Here is a 15670-nt window from a genome sequence, read left to right on the forward strand (position 1 = left end):
ATTTATTGCATAGAAAATAATTATTAGCAAATATGAATTAGCATAATCTAAATCTATGTACTTTGTAGATTATACAAAATATTAAATGGAAAATTCCAGAAATAATTTATAATTATGTAGGCAAAGTGGATACTAGATCCAACATTATTTCCAAGCTTGAATGTTTGTAGAAACTATTAAAAGTTTCGTAAGTTGACCTGAGAGCTTACGAGAATACAATCCTCAGCATCCTCGAGTTACCTTAGTTATTTAAGTCAAGTAGTGCAAGCTAAGGCAACTCGGGGATGCTGAGGATTGTATTCTCGTAAGCTCTCAACTCAACCTACGAAACTTTCATAGTTTCTACAAGCATTCGGCTTTGAAATAATGTTGGATCTAATATCCCCTTGGCCTATGTAATTTTACATCACTGAAATGAAGCTATATGGCTCTTTCTTTTAGTAATAGACAATTCATGTTTTAAATTGCGCATCATTCTAAGTAGTTTCTCGGTTATCAGATTAGCTGTTTCGGTATCGCAGTGCTTGTGTTCAATTAACCCTTATTTTATTTAATAATGTCCCCAAAGCACAAGAAGAGTGATGCTGAAAATTTGGATATGCCAAAGAGAAGCCTTAAAGTGCTTCCTTTTAAGTGAAAAAGGTGAACGGTCTCGACTTCATAAAATAAATACATAATAATAAAAAATGTATGCTGAGGTTGCTAAGATTCATAACGATAACTTTTATTACAGTATGTTGTTATAATTGTTTTATTTTATTATTATTTATTGTTAATCTCTTACTGTGCCTATTTCTGTGCTCTCCTCAAAACCAGTCGGAAAAATTTGGAATATTCTAATATTTGGGGGACAGCTACTGTATAAATTATAAGAAAACTGTTGTTTGAAAACATTCACAGAATTAGAATAATATTTAATGTGGTTCAAAATATTAGAATAATGTGAAAATAAATGCACACAAATTACAACATGATAATTAGTAATTTGATAATCAAATCTAATTATCATGTTGTATCCCTTTGATTATTTGATTATCAAAGGAATACAACATGATAATTAGTACTTTGTTGCATCCCCTTAGCTTTTATGACCATTTGTAAACAGTTGGGCATATTATTTACTAGCGGTTCTCATTTTTTTTTTTTTTTTATCAAAACATGCCCACTGCAGACTAGAAACAAGTTCATTTTTGTCTCTTGGAGCAACTTCTTGAAGACATTTCTTCATAATTCCCCACAAATTGTCAATGGGGTTTAAATCTGGTGAGTTTGCCAGCCAAGAAATATCATGAAATGCCATGGAGAAAGCCAAGGTATTATATTACATTGATTTGCCTTTTTCTGAGCCATCTCAAAGAAAGTCTTGCAGCTACTGAAATATATGCTATTTCTGTGCTCTCCTCAAAACCAATTGGAAAAATTTGGAATATTCTAATATTTTGAGCCATGTTAAAAATTATTCTAATTTTGTGAATGTTTTCGTTTTCAAATAACAGTTTTCTTATAATTTATATTACATGGTTATATAATCTACAAAGTAAATAGATTTAGATGATGCTAATTCATATTTGGTAATAATTATTTTGTATGCAATAAATAGAATTGCAAATCATTCAACACATTTTCTTTGATTATTCTAATTTTTGATTCGGAGGTGTATAAGTCTTATCTTTCACAGAAAAGCCTTCCTCAAACCACTTCTGACCTTGCATCCTCTAGCACTAAAAGCTGCCGAATGGAATGACTTCTGGAATTTCTGTTCATCTGATCCTGATACCTGCTCTGACAACTCAGAAATATCCTTGCTGGCATGAAATCCATCATCCCCAATTCTACCCAAAATCCTCATTTGCTTTCCAAACTGGTTCAAACAGAAAGTGCATCAGAGCAGTCAAAGAAAAAATTCAGCTGACTGCAGGTGGCTCACATCAAGAACTCCAGCTTAATACTCTGCCTACACCAAAGCACGGAACAAATGCAAAACAGCCAGCGATCTAAATCTGATTTCATAAAAGCCAATAGTGGAAAATTTCCTCCTGTCCAAATAGAATCTATGGCTTCTGGTTCCTTGTTAAGGCCATTGAATGCAACTATTCCTCATCCTGAACTTATGTCTTTCTCTCTCATCATGATGGCACCACTATCACTTCACCCAAAGATAAAGCTGTTCTCCTGGCATTACTCCTTTCTTTAAACTCCTGCATAGATGACCAAGGGAAATTGCCTCCTGCAATACTAGAATTTCAACACTGTATGCCTCCTATTTTTCGACAAAAAAAAAGACATCAGACAACTACTAAATAACTTGGACATCGAAAAGTCTTCTGGTCCATTAGGACCAGAAGATTTTTCTCCAATTGTTCTCAAATATTTTGCCCCAGAGCTAAACACCTATCCTGCATTATCCTGCAATCTTATATCCAGCCTCTTTCAAAAAAAGAGAAGAGGTCTGTTGTCAAGTTACCAACCAATTGCCATCACCTCTTCTCTCCAAATTAATGGGGAAAGTCATCAACAGCCAACATCTCCACTACTTAAAGGCCCACCAGTTAATCAGTGACCACCAGTTAAGATTACATCATTCAAGATTCACAGCTCACCTTGTAGTTTACATCGCCCACCACTGGGTACGTGCTGTGGAAAGGTTCGGAGAAGCTTGTGCTGTCGCCATTACATTTCCAAAGCTTTTGACTGTATGTAGCATCAAGGCCCTACTAAACAAATTGTGATCCTTTGGTCTACCTGTCACCCTCTGTAATTAGGTTGCTAGCTTCCTATCTGATTGTTCACTGCATGCTATGGGTGATGGCTTCCTCTCTTTGAGCTTCACCACCAATCCAGGAGTACCTCAGGGCTCTGTCCTATCACCTACCCACTTTCTCATTTACATAAATGACCTACTCTCAATCACCAGTAATTCTGTGCACAGTTTTGCAGACTATAGTACTCTCTTCCTCCTACTCACTTGAAAAACCATGCAATGCACAGATATCCCAAGCATCAGGATTATATACAACTTGTGCCTTAAACATTGATCTACATACTATCCTTGAATGGGCAAGGACAATCTGGTCATATTCACTGCCACCAAAAAATAGTTTTGCCTCTTCTCTTCAAAAGAAATCTTAGCTTGCATTCCTTTACCATGTAATACCCTCAATAATACATAAATCACCAAACAAGATCAGATATCTCTGCTTGAACTAACATTCACTTGCAGTCTTTCCTTGCACAAGCATCACATCAATAGTTGCCTCAGCATCCAAAAAACTAGGCATTCTGTTTCATTCAAGATGCTATTTTACACCCAACCAATTCTAACTATATACAAATACCAAATCAGCCCATCCTCTGAATATTGCTTACATGTTTGGGGCGGAGCACCTCACACTTCTCTAAAAATTCTTGATGCTGTCTAGAGGAAGACAATTTAGCCCATAGGTGATCTTTGCCTTATAAATTCACTTCAGCCTCTATCTCACAGATGCAATGTTTGAGCTCTGCATCTGTTCTATAGGTACTTCAATGATCATTGTTTCACTGATCTAGCAACCATCATTTCTTCACTTTCTGTTGCACCTGCTAATACAAGAGCTGCAGTTGCCAAGCATCCCTTTATTGTGCAACTGCAAGCACACTGAACCTGCTTTTCTTCTTCTATTTTTATTCCCTCTACCTTCGTCCTCAGGAATAGTCTACCATAAGAAATATTTCGAAAGAACTACAACCTGTAACTCTTCAAAAAAAAAAAAAAAAAAAAAAAAGTCAACAAACTTTGATTCTTCACCTACACTCAGACATGGCAGCAATGTGCTTATAGATCCTTTGACATATCGTGTATTGGATCAATATAAGGTCTTGCATCTGTGGTCGGACAGTATGAGGAACTACAAAAACAGTTAAATAAATGTAACAAAAAAGACTGTATATTAATAGCAGGAGATCTTAATGCTAGAATTGAAAATAATTCAATCCAGATGTCTTAGGAAAATATGAATAAATTTGCAATTAAAAATATGAATTAAAAATAAAATCAAGAACTATTAGACTTCTGTACTTTTAATCATTTTGAAATAACCAAGATTTTTTTTCAAAAATAAAAATAAAGAATATACGTAAATATACTTGGAATTGCAGAGGAACAAGATCTGTTATTGATTATCTCATTATTAATCAGAAACTAGCTCCACATGTGAGAGATGTACATGTTTACAGAGGAAGTGAAATTTTTTCAGATCAAGTCTCTAAAATAGAAATACTAGCAAAATCGAGAAAGGAAGTAAATAAGAAAAAACAAGAAAAAGAACAAGTATACAAAATATATCTATTACAAGAAGAAAGCATTAGAATGCTATATTGATCATAATTAACAGATTACTTAAAAGAAGCCCAAATCAGTAAAGCTATAGAAGAATGGAAAACTTTTATAAAGATAACCCATAAAGCAGCCTCTGAAGTACTTGAAAAGAAAAATAAAATATTAAAAGAAAAGCATTAAAAATCTGGACACAGATATAGAAAATGCAATAAAAGAAAAACAAATGGTGTACAAATCACTCTTTCAAAACCATATAAATAAAAAAACAGAAGAAACATAGCTATAACCATAGTACAGAAAGCCCACCAAGATTCTTGGGACAGATTTATTAATAAAATAGAAGGAGACATACATGGAAGACAAGACATTGCCTACAAAATATTAAGGACATTAAACAATGAAGAAAGAGATACAGTTCAAAGCAAAGTATGATACCTACTGTGCGAATGCTGAATAGTTCTTGACATGATGTTTAGGGCCTCCCTGGATGAGTGTAAGGGCTCCTTGGAGTTTTCCACAATAATAATAATAACTGTCATCTTCATTATCACTGCTCTTCTCCTGTACCCTGAATCAGCATATCAAGATAGCATCTTCCTTCTCACGTAATTTTGCTTTACAGTCCCTTACAGTTTCAAATCTCTTGCTTCATGTTTAATGACTTCTCAGGTCATTCAAACCAGCCATCACTGTTATCTCATATTCTATAATAATGTTATCACTTAGACAAGAGGAATGGAAATGGATACAGCCTGATACTTTTGGAGATTTTGCTAAGGCTTTTGACAGAATACAGCATGTAATAATTGGATTGTTAACTGTTGGCATGGTTAAGAGTTGCTTGGTCCATTGTTATTCAATCTGTACATCAATGAGCAGATCAATTGAGAAAAATTTGACATGTGACATACATCTATTTGCTGATGATGCAAAGATATGTAGGGCCACCAGGAGTGCTGCTGATATGCAGTACTTACAGATTCGAATAGACTGGAATTGCAGGCATGTGAAAATGCCTGTCATTTCAATGTTAATAAACATAAAGTCATGCACTTTGGTGTGATCCAGTGTCATATTATATTGGTGGGATTATGCTTGAAGAAACTGATAAGGGATCTTGGAGTTTTAGTAAACCGGGTCATATAGCCAAAATTGTAAATACAACTCAGAGAATAATGGCATTGCTGAAATGAACTTTGATATGTAAAGATAAGGAAGTCATTTTGCTTCTTTACAAGGCCTTCATAAGACTCACTTGGACTATTGCATGCAGGTCTGACTCATGGTTTTCATTGTGATTCTGATACAGTGGAGAGAGTGCAAAGGAGAGTGTCAAAAATGATATCAGGATCGTGGAATACTGATTATGAAGACAGATTGAGAATTTGTAGGCTGCAGACACTAGCAAATAGGAAAAAGAGGGGTGATATGATTGAGACTTACAAACTGCAGGGTCATACAGGATTTCAATTGATGGAATTTTTCAATTTATGGAGGGTGGAGAAAGGACGAGAGGTCTTCCTTGGAAGCTGAGAATGAAGGCCGCCAAGAAGGGTGTGAAGGCTAGATTTTTCTCTCATAGGGTAGTGCGTGATTGGAATGGATTACCATTGGATGTTTTGTGTGCAAGTAAAGTGAATGGATTCAAGAACAGGTATGACAGCTGGTGCGAATAGTAATGCCTACCTCGACGAGTTCCTGACTCCCTGGAGGTCTTTCTTAATAATAATAATAATCTCTTTTGTGATTTCTATTTGGCAATGGCAAGGAAGCACTCTCTATCCTTTTTCAAAACAAGCACTCTCTCTATATTCCCTGATGTATTGAATCCCCATATATAACACTCCTCAAGCTTCATTCATTCATTCTCTCACTGGCATTCTTGACCCTTTCTGCTTCCACTCTCTTTCCTTGTCTCTCTCACCATTCTCATTCCACTAGCCAACATTGCTTGTCTTTTAATCTCTTTATTCACACTCTTCATCTTACTCATCATGCCTTCATTTCCTTTCTGAGGTTTTTATTTCTCTCCACTCCTCTGCTTCCACTTGGCATTCACTTGCACAATCATGGCCATCCGATAAAACATCTTACTTTGTCACACTGTCCAAGTCAAATCCTTTGATACGGCTTTCACAATTTCTTCATCCTCACTATACTGGTTTCTACAAGTTAGCAATCATCCATTTTTTATGCAGCTCTACATCTGTACAGCTCTTAATGCTAACACCAAAATCACCTAGCATTGCCTTCATTTAATGCACTCATGCATGTGTGCACACACACAAACACATTCCCATTCCTCATCTACTACTTTTATAATCCATGTGATGCATTACATGCCACATGCATAGCATGCTATGAAATTCTTGGGTGTGCTATGGAAAAATATGTAATTGATATATATATATTCATCGTTTAGTAGCTGCCATGATGGATATTAGTACAATTTGGAGAAAACTTGATTGAAGGTTAGTAATAAGACAAACTTAATCAAGTACTACTGCTATAGTATCCTGTATACCCCTTGATTGTACATATCTGAAAAGTGATGATTATTTGTGGATCTGTTATTGGTAATTACTATTCATTGATACCTCTGTGTTAATTTTAATTTAAGTATTTCTACTTCTTTTCGGTCCAACTGCTGTACCAGACTGTGTGTGAGAGAGTGTGAGTGAGTGACTGCAAGGTTTAATATTTATAAAATTAAATATATATATGCAGTTCATGATTCAAGTTGTAGAACATTTCATGATATAAAACTGAGAGTAGACTATTTTTGAAATGATTTTTAGACAAATTAAAAATGATTGGACCTGTTGTAAATCATTAATAGTCAGATTATTGCACTTTCTGACAATTAATTTGGAATTTTCTGTAATTCACAGTTTAAAAAAATGATTTTTTTTTTAAACTACTGAATTGTCGGTTACTAAAGTATCAGAGTTTCAAAACATTTTATTTTAAATGCAAACCCTGGTGAAAACTATTAAAATAATAAAAGATTTTAATTAAGTAGCTAATGTGCTTAGATCATGGGGAATAAATATAGGGCAGTATTGATTAGAATTTGAGTTTTAATAGCTGCTTGTTATTGCCAGTATGTCTGAAAATTCTGAGATATACTTTGATAGGTAGATTTTGTGTAATGTGAATAATTTGTTTTAATATTTCTTGACACGATCATGTCCAAAAATATTTTTGCAAAATCTCAATTCTTGGTTATTTATACTTAATTCTCTTTTATAAAAGGCAGGGGAAAGTGTTAATTTATGTTAAATTGAAGATTTACTGTACTATCTTTTTATCTAACTGCAGTGGGAAATCAGTTTGCTGGTTGAATAAGAGAAGAGTTGGTTAACTTGAAGGTACAGTTACACAGTGATGTACCAGAAGTCTGTTGACATACTAGCCCATTCAAGAGTCAGTTAATTTAAGGTTCAGTTATTTAGTTAATTGAGAGATCACTATGATTTCTAATAGTAATTTTGTAAATTCAGTTTTGTGTCACTATGCATGCTTGTAAAGAAAAGTAGTAAGATAGCAAATTCCATTTTTCTTTCAGATTATCACATATTAAAGCCTTCTCCATTTTTTAAAGGGTAAGATTTTTTTTTTTTTTTTAATGAATTTTTAGTTACATTATGTTTGGTCATATTACTGTGAATGTATTAATATTGGCCTAATCTTAATGGATGACCTGAACTGAACACTGGGGCTTTAGATTTTTAAAAAGAGATGAAAGTTTTGCAGCATAATTTTATGGCGGTTGTTATAGATAATATATCTGTTACTAATATTAATAGATGAGGATATGTATGGAGAGCATATTTTATCTCTTAGTCAAAATAGCTACGTGGAACTAACTGGAATAGCATTTCTCCTAACTTCATGTGTTCATTTTGTGTCTAGCCAGGTTTTCATAGGGTAACAGGTTACTTGCGTGATCACATGCAAGTAACCTGTTAACCTTTGAAAACCTGGCTAGACACCACATGATAAAGTCCCAAACAGAAATTTTAAACTGATGTTCCCAGGAGACAGAGAGAAAAATATTAAATTTATGGATTTTTTTTTTTTTTTTTTCAATTCAAACTATCCGAATACCATTATAGTTTTTTTGTGTGTGTGCATGTACATATACACACTCGCGTGTGTATTAAACTCAACTGTTGAAGATTATAAACATATACATTAGTACTTATTTATTTCGTATCAGACACAAGTGGTACAGTAGTAAGTAAGTGATACATTATTTACAACAAATTAGGATACATTACAAATGAGAACAGCTTAAATTTGGTAGGTGAATTATACAGGGAATAATAAGTAAAATAAGAAGAAAAAGAAAGTATACATAAGTTATATATAGTAAGTATGGTCAGATCCTCCAGTATCTTGCTCAATCAACTGCTCTTTCTGTGCAGGTATAAGGTCCTCTTTTGTGCAAGGTCATACATTAGTACTACAGGTAGACAAATGGTTAGATATTTGGAAGACCCTGCTCTAGAGACCAGCATAAAACCTTTTTGAGCCATTTCAAGTCACTAATAAGCAAGTGATAGTCTCACACTGGTTATAAGTTTCTCCCACATAGAGATATTCACAAACATCTATGCATGTATGCATTAGGATATCAACCCACAACCTATTGTTTGAAGAGTGGAAATACAATCTACTCACCCAACTGAGCCAGCAGTATTATTTAGACACGTGTATGAGTTGTATAATGCTACCTTGTGTTGAGTCAAGAGTTTCATTCACCTCTTAGTTAGTTAAAAAAAAAAGTTTATCACACAAGCCACATTTAATTATTGTATTTGTGGATGTGGTTTCCTTTACTCCTTGATATTATTTACACCCGAGGAATGGAATATTCAACCAGAAATGCTCAAATATGGGAATATAAAAGTTTTATAAGCCTTATGAGAAAGTAGAATTCTGGATGATTTAAGTAGAGTTCACCCCATGTATAAAAAGGAAAATAAAACTGATTGTGAGAATTACAGAGTAATTTCCCTAATAAGTATTCCAGGTGAAAGTTATGCAAGCATATTTGAGAAGAGGTAACAAAAAATTGTTGAAGAGATATTAGATCTGTACTTATGTTTTGTAGATCAGGAAAAAGCATTTGACAGGATGCCAAGAGAAGATTTTCAGATATGCTACAGTTATATGGGAAAGTAGAACATTATAAAGAGCAATGTGTAGTCTATATTTTAAGTTATAAGTTTGCAGTCAGAATTAAAGGTAGCACAAGAAGTTTAATGTAAAAGCAGGTATAAACAAGCTTGCACACTACTTTACGCTCTTATTCATTTTTATGGATCATATTATGAAACAAACTGGCATTAAAACTGATATCACAATTTGAGACATCAAACATAGTTGTTTGCTTTATGCAGATGATATACTCCTAAACAAATCCCATCCAGGTCTCTAGGATTCTTTAGCTAAATCGGATAACAGCTATAAAAAAATTTGGCATGAATAGGAAGATTGATGTTTGCATTCAGGAATGTACAAGCAGTGTTAATCTCAAGTGGTTACGGTCACTTAAACAGAATGCGAGAGGAAAAATTAGCAAAGCAAGAGTTATTAAGATGACAAGAAAAAGACTCAGAGAAGACCAAGATCTAAATGGATTGATAGTCAGAATTACCCTAGAAGACAGAAATATAAGATATTGACAATATTGGAGTGCTCTTTGTTTCTTATATGTGAAAGAAGATAAATCTTTTCCTTTTGTTTTCAGTCATCTCTTTTAATTGCTGAAAGGCCAGCTATTAACATCAAACTACATCATCATAACACTAATTACGGGTATAGACCATATTGGTCTGTTCCGGTCTCATCCATCCAATATCCTTTTTTGAGATCTACTCTGCCTTCTTTTCCAGTTGGCTTATATTTTAGTATTTGTTTAGGATGTCGGGTGTTGGCCATTCAGATTACATGTTCAATCCATTTTTGTTTATAATTGTTTAGGTTTTCTTCTATTGATTTTGTTTTTAGTTCTTTTAAAATGTCTTTGTTCCTTTTTTAAACTACCATTGAGTAAAAAGATTCATTGTGAGAAGCAAACACTGTTACACTTAAAGCCCATCAAACCATGCTTTAAACTCATTCAATGTATTTGCATTCACCACAATGTCAGGCAAAGCATTCCAGTTATTACCAGTTAGGACATTAGTCATTCTTCTGGACATTTACCAATCATCATGAAAAACCAGGGAATCAAATTTGTGCACAGTAATACATACGAGGCCTGATTGAAGCCTTGTACAATGGAACCTCTTTATTTTACAACTCACTAGTCTATCATCTAATCCCATCTACTTCAATTTAGTGACCAGCAACCAAAGTTTAATGATCTTAGACTTGAGTACTTATTCAAAGAAAACTTAAACTTTATCTTTTAATTATTACTGAAGTCAGTAATTACTTCGGGTTTATTATTATTATTATGATTCAGGCCTCCATGGAGTGAAAAGACTTACCTTGGGAGACCCATCCTAAAAAACGCAGTCTACCATACCACTCCTTGAACTCATCGACTGTTCTTGCTCTCACCACTTTACCAGACAATGCTTTACATGGTTCAACCACCCTCCATGCAACGAAACCACTCCTCACCCTCTTGCTCACAACATCCTTTCATAACTTCCAGGGATGACTCCTTGTCCTCGCTCCTTCTCTCTGTTTCATCAAGTGAAAGAACTCCCCCAGTATCAACCCTATAACCGCCTCTGAACAGTTTAAAAGTCTCAATCATATTGCCTCTCCTTCTTCTGTTCATCATTTCTGTAGTCCACATTCCTGCAACCTGTCTTCATAACTAACATTGTACACTCCTGATACCATTTTTGTTATCTGTCTCTGCACCTTTTCTACAGTTAATTTATCCTCTTCAAATCCTGGGGATAAAATTTGAGAACAGTAGTCCAAGTGTGGTCTGATCAGGGCTTCATACAATGGAATGACATCTCTTTTATCACTGCAGGTCAATGTCCTTCTCAGTATTACAGCAATCCTCTGGGTTACCTTCACCACCTTTGCAATATATTCTCTGAATTTCAGGTTTCTATCAATCATCACCCTCAGATCCCTTGCCGCCTCTACCTTTCCCAGTACAGTTCCTCTGACAGATTATGCAGCCGTCTCATTGATATATCTCAACCTTCAAGACTACATTTAGCTGCATTAAAGTGAAATCTCCATTCATTTGTCCATCTCTCCAGTTTATTCAAATCCTCTTGCAGGGCTGTCACATCTGTACTATTACTAATAACCTGTCAAGGCTTCACATCATCTGCAATCCACTGACAATGTCATTGATATAAAGGTTAAACAATATAGGTCCCAATATTGAGCCCTGTGGGACCCCCACTTGTAATCTGCTGCCTTCTTGATATTGCCTCCCCCCCCCAATACATAACTCTGATATTTATTAGATAGCCAATCCTGAATTCAATTCACTAACCTGACATCTTAACGCATGTGCTGCAATTTAAATATCAGTTTATCATGTAGTACTCTGTCAAATTCCATTGAAAATCCAAAAAAAAGGCAGAATATGCCTTTCCCTCATCAACTGCGCTTGTCACTTTATTATAAAAGGCAATCATATTACAAAAGCAACAGCATCCCTTAACAAATCCATGTTGACTCTCATAGATGACATTAACCTCATCTGCCCAAAGCTGTATATGGTCTCTCACTAATTTCTCCAAGATCTTAACAACTACCGATGAAACACAAACTGCTCTATAATTTGACACGTCTGGTCTGCTAGCACCTTTATGCAATGGCACTATCCTCCTTCCACTCCTTGGGTACCTTTACCTTGGGCAGACTTTCATTGAAAAGTTAGATGAGCAGATCTGTCAATTCTTTAGCACTTTCTCTCAAAACCCATGATGAAATTCCATCCAGGTCCACTGCTTTATTGACATCCAGAGTACTCAGTATTTGAAACGCACTCTTTCTTCTAAACCCCCAAACATGCCCTATCCCTCTAGTATTAAAACCTTCTTCTCCAGGATGAAATATCTCAATAAAGTATTCATTGAACAACTCCACTATGTCTTTTGCATCAGTCACTCTATTCCCATTTTTATCCAACAATGTCATTCTTCCACAATCTCCTCCTATTGGCCACATTGCTAAAAAAAATTCCCTAGGATTCTCTTTGGATCTCAGGCCCAATCTCTTTTCATATTCCAGTTTTGCCTTCCTTACCACACTAGTCGCTCTCCTGGCCTGAGTCTTATATTCTTCATGCATCTGCTCTTAACCTGTCTCCTTATATCTCTTCCGTAACCTCTTTTTAACCTGCAGTTCCTGTTTGATATTGTTTATCATCCACTTTACACCAAATTGTGTCCTCTTCTTCACTCATGGTATACAGCTTACTGTTGCTTCTAATAAATATTCCTTCACAAATTCCCAAGCACCAACGATGCTTGGGAATTTGTGAAGATGTGCTTTGCAACCCATAATGCAAAGCACATCTCCTTGCAGACATGTATACTGCTATGCATTAAGGGAAGGGCCATTACCCAGACCGGTTTCAACCTTTATTGAGGTCTCATCAGTGGGAGGCAGACCCAAACGTGGAGATGCTAAGACAGAAGCAATAGGAGAGGTCATATTTACCTATAGGAGTTGCCAACAGGTGTACCACCTTATTATTGAATTACTCTGGATTTAGAGAAAGAAACTTTGTTTCTTTGCACAAACTTTGTTTGCTTACACTTGGATTAAGGATTAAACTAAATTTATTATGGTCTAACCAAGTGAAAAATCGACTTTCAACATCTTTCTCTGAATCCAGAGTAATTTAATAATAAGGTGGTACACCTGTTGGCAACTGCTATAGGTAAATATGACCTCCCCTATTGCTTCTGCCTTAGTATCTCCACATTTGGGTCTGCCTCCCACTGACGAGACCTCAATAAAGGTTGAAACCGGTCTGGGTAGTGGCCCTTTCCTTAATGCATAGCAGTATACATGTCTGCAAGGAGATGTGCTTTGCATTATGGGAGATACTGAGACAAGGAGTGATGAGAGCTTGGTCCACCTTTGCTCAGAGTTGCCTGGTGTTGCACTACCTTACCTCAGTCCTGAAGATATTTTCAGGCGCAAACTTTGTTTGCTTATACTTGGATAAAGGATTAAACTAAATTTATTATAGTCTAACCAAGTGAAAAATAAACTTCCAATGCCATAACAAATTATGGCATTCAGAACCCTTCAGGCCTTCAGTAAGCAGGGCACTGATTTCACTATATGCAATGAAATTCATCTCCCACCTAAGGATATCCATGGACATTGGATATCACAAATATCCAATGCCCATGGTGGGATCTGAACCAGATCCCACCATGGGCGCATTTAAAACAGGCGCATTAATCCAAAACGCACTAATCGAATATAATAACCTATGGGAAATAGTATAATTCATTCCTCAGATTTCTTTTTTGAACCTTAATTTTTTTATAAAAGAATTAAGGTATGTCTCAGGGACTAGTTAAACGAAGACCATGAAGCTGAAAGACAATAAAACATATTCAGAATATAAATTTTATTATTCTACTTCTTAACAAAGAATTGAGCTAACATAGTTTGGTGGGCATTTTGTTTCTTTTTTTCATACAACTGATGGTATGGCCCTATTGTCTCTTCTACTCTTCTGTAAATTTTACTGCTTCTCTCTTCATCAGGATCGGCCTCTAAGCATTGCTGCTTAAAAACTTCGATTGTAAGAAAAACATTTCCAAATTGTTTCTGTGAAATCTCTTTTGGCTGACTATCAGTGATTAAATTTTCTTCATATTCTTTACGATCTTCCTGCTGTGCATCTAAATTTAGCAGGTCGGAATCACTCAATTCTTCAGAATGAGATTTAACTCTTGGACGTTATTATTGTCAATCTCATCAAAACCCAGTTCACGCCCGATGTTGGCAATTTCCTCAACAACATTATCCATTTTATTTGAAAAGCTTCCAAAATCTTTTGCACAATGTGGAAGAATGTGCTTCCAAACAGCTCACATATTGCTAGCAGTAATTTCATTTCAAGATTGATGAATATTTTCAATAGCAGATTTAATAGATTTAACATTCAATTTCTTCCAGAATTCTACTAATGTCATAGAATTCTCGCCAGATGTTGCTTCTATTGCCTGTTTAAATGTTCTTCTCAGGTAGTATGTCTTAAAGGTTGCGATAATTCCCTGGTCTATAGGTTGTATGAGAGAAGTTGTATTTGGTGGTAAAAATTTGGAACATAGTGCACATGGAAGTAGTGTAGTATGCCATTCAAAATAACTTTGTAAAATATTGTAAATCAGTAACTAAATTATTTCATTCTAGTGAATGATTTTTTAAAATAGTTAGCCATAAAAATGTATAGATAGGAAAATTTTAAAATCTATAACATTTAGTGTACATTAGTGTACACTAATGTTTACTAGTGTACTAGTTACATTGTTTACTAGTTACACTTAGTGTACAGGTGCAGTAATTGAATTTTAGAGGTGCACTAATCGAATTTGGGTACAGAAAAAAAATGATGCACTAATCGGAAACGCACTAATTGGGGGTGCATTAATCGAGGGATTACTGTATTTGAGCTGAGTTTTGTTTGTGTATTTTAGGCAGTCCATAAATCTGGAAGGAAGGGTCTATGTTTATAACACAATCTTATCCTGCCACCTGAACTACTCAGTAACTATCTAGCACTTTTAAGGATTAGTTTTTTTTTGTGTGAATGTTGGTAGGATTAGTGGCAAACAATAAGTAGATCAGTTTCTGAGTAGGATCAACATTTTTTTAAAAATCATTTTCTGTGGTCACTGATAATGGTAGCATTACTCTTACTGCTATGGTAATATTGTCTGGCATTTTTATTATACAGATGTAGATTTAAAACTGTTCTTGAATCTGCCTAGGTTCTACAACATTCATCTAAGCGATAAGTATATCTTCCTTGCTCTACCAAAAATCTGTTGAGATGACTATTATGAATTCATTAGCCCAGTGATCAAGCTCTACATAAGATGATAGAAATACCATTTTGTAAACTGTGTGCATGTATTTCTTTCATTAAATAAGAGTGATAATCGTTATCTTAAATATCCATACCAGATCACCTTAGACTTGATTTACATCGGTACACTTGTACATATCTGAATATATATAATATTTAATAGAGATTAAATATTAGCCATGCTACTATTTGTTCATTATGTACACAGTGAAGTTCTAGTATTTTACTCCTTTTAGTTTTATATAATTTTTTTTTAAATCGAAATTATTCTGATAATTTCTTAAGGCGAAATTATT

At 34.9% G+C, this 15670-nt stretch overlaps 1 protein-coding gene across 2 annotated transcripts in view; it reads left to right on the top strand.

Annotated features, from left to right (window-relative positions):
- The window catches only part of LOC150107094 (ankyrin repeat domain-containing protein 27-like), a 515355-nt gene that overhangs the window by 33496 nt on the left and 466189 nt on the right, over positions 1 to 15670 (top strand). For both annotated transcript variants that reach the window (XM_090390995.1, XM_090390996.1), the window contains one exon: positions 7887 to 7923. In XM_090390995.1, coding sequence (XP_090247121.1) covers positions 7887 to 7923 — 37 coding nt within the window. The remainder of the gene's footprint in view (positions 1 to 7886; positions 7924 to 15670) is intronic.

This window comes from Typopeltis vanoorti, chromosome 4 (assembly GCF_054136105.1).
Source record: "Typopeltis vanoorti isolate ZY-2024b chromosome 4, IOZ_Tvanoo_1.0, whole genome shotgun sequence".
NCBI lineage: Eukaryota > Metazoa > Arthropoda > Arachnida > Uropygi > Thelyphonidae > Typopeltis > Typopeltis vanoorti.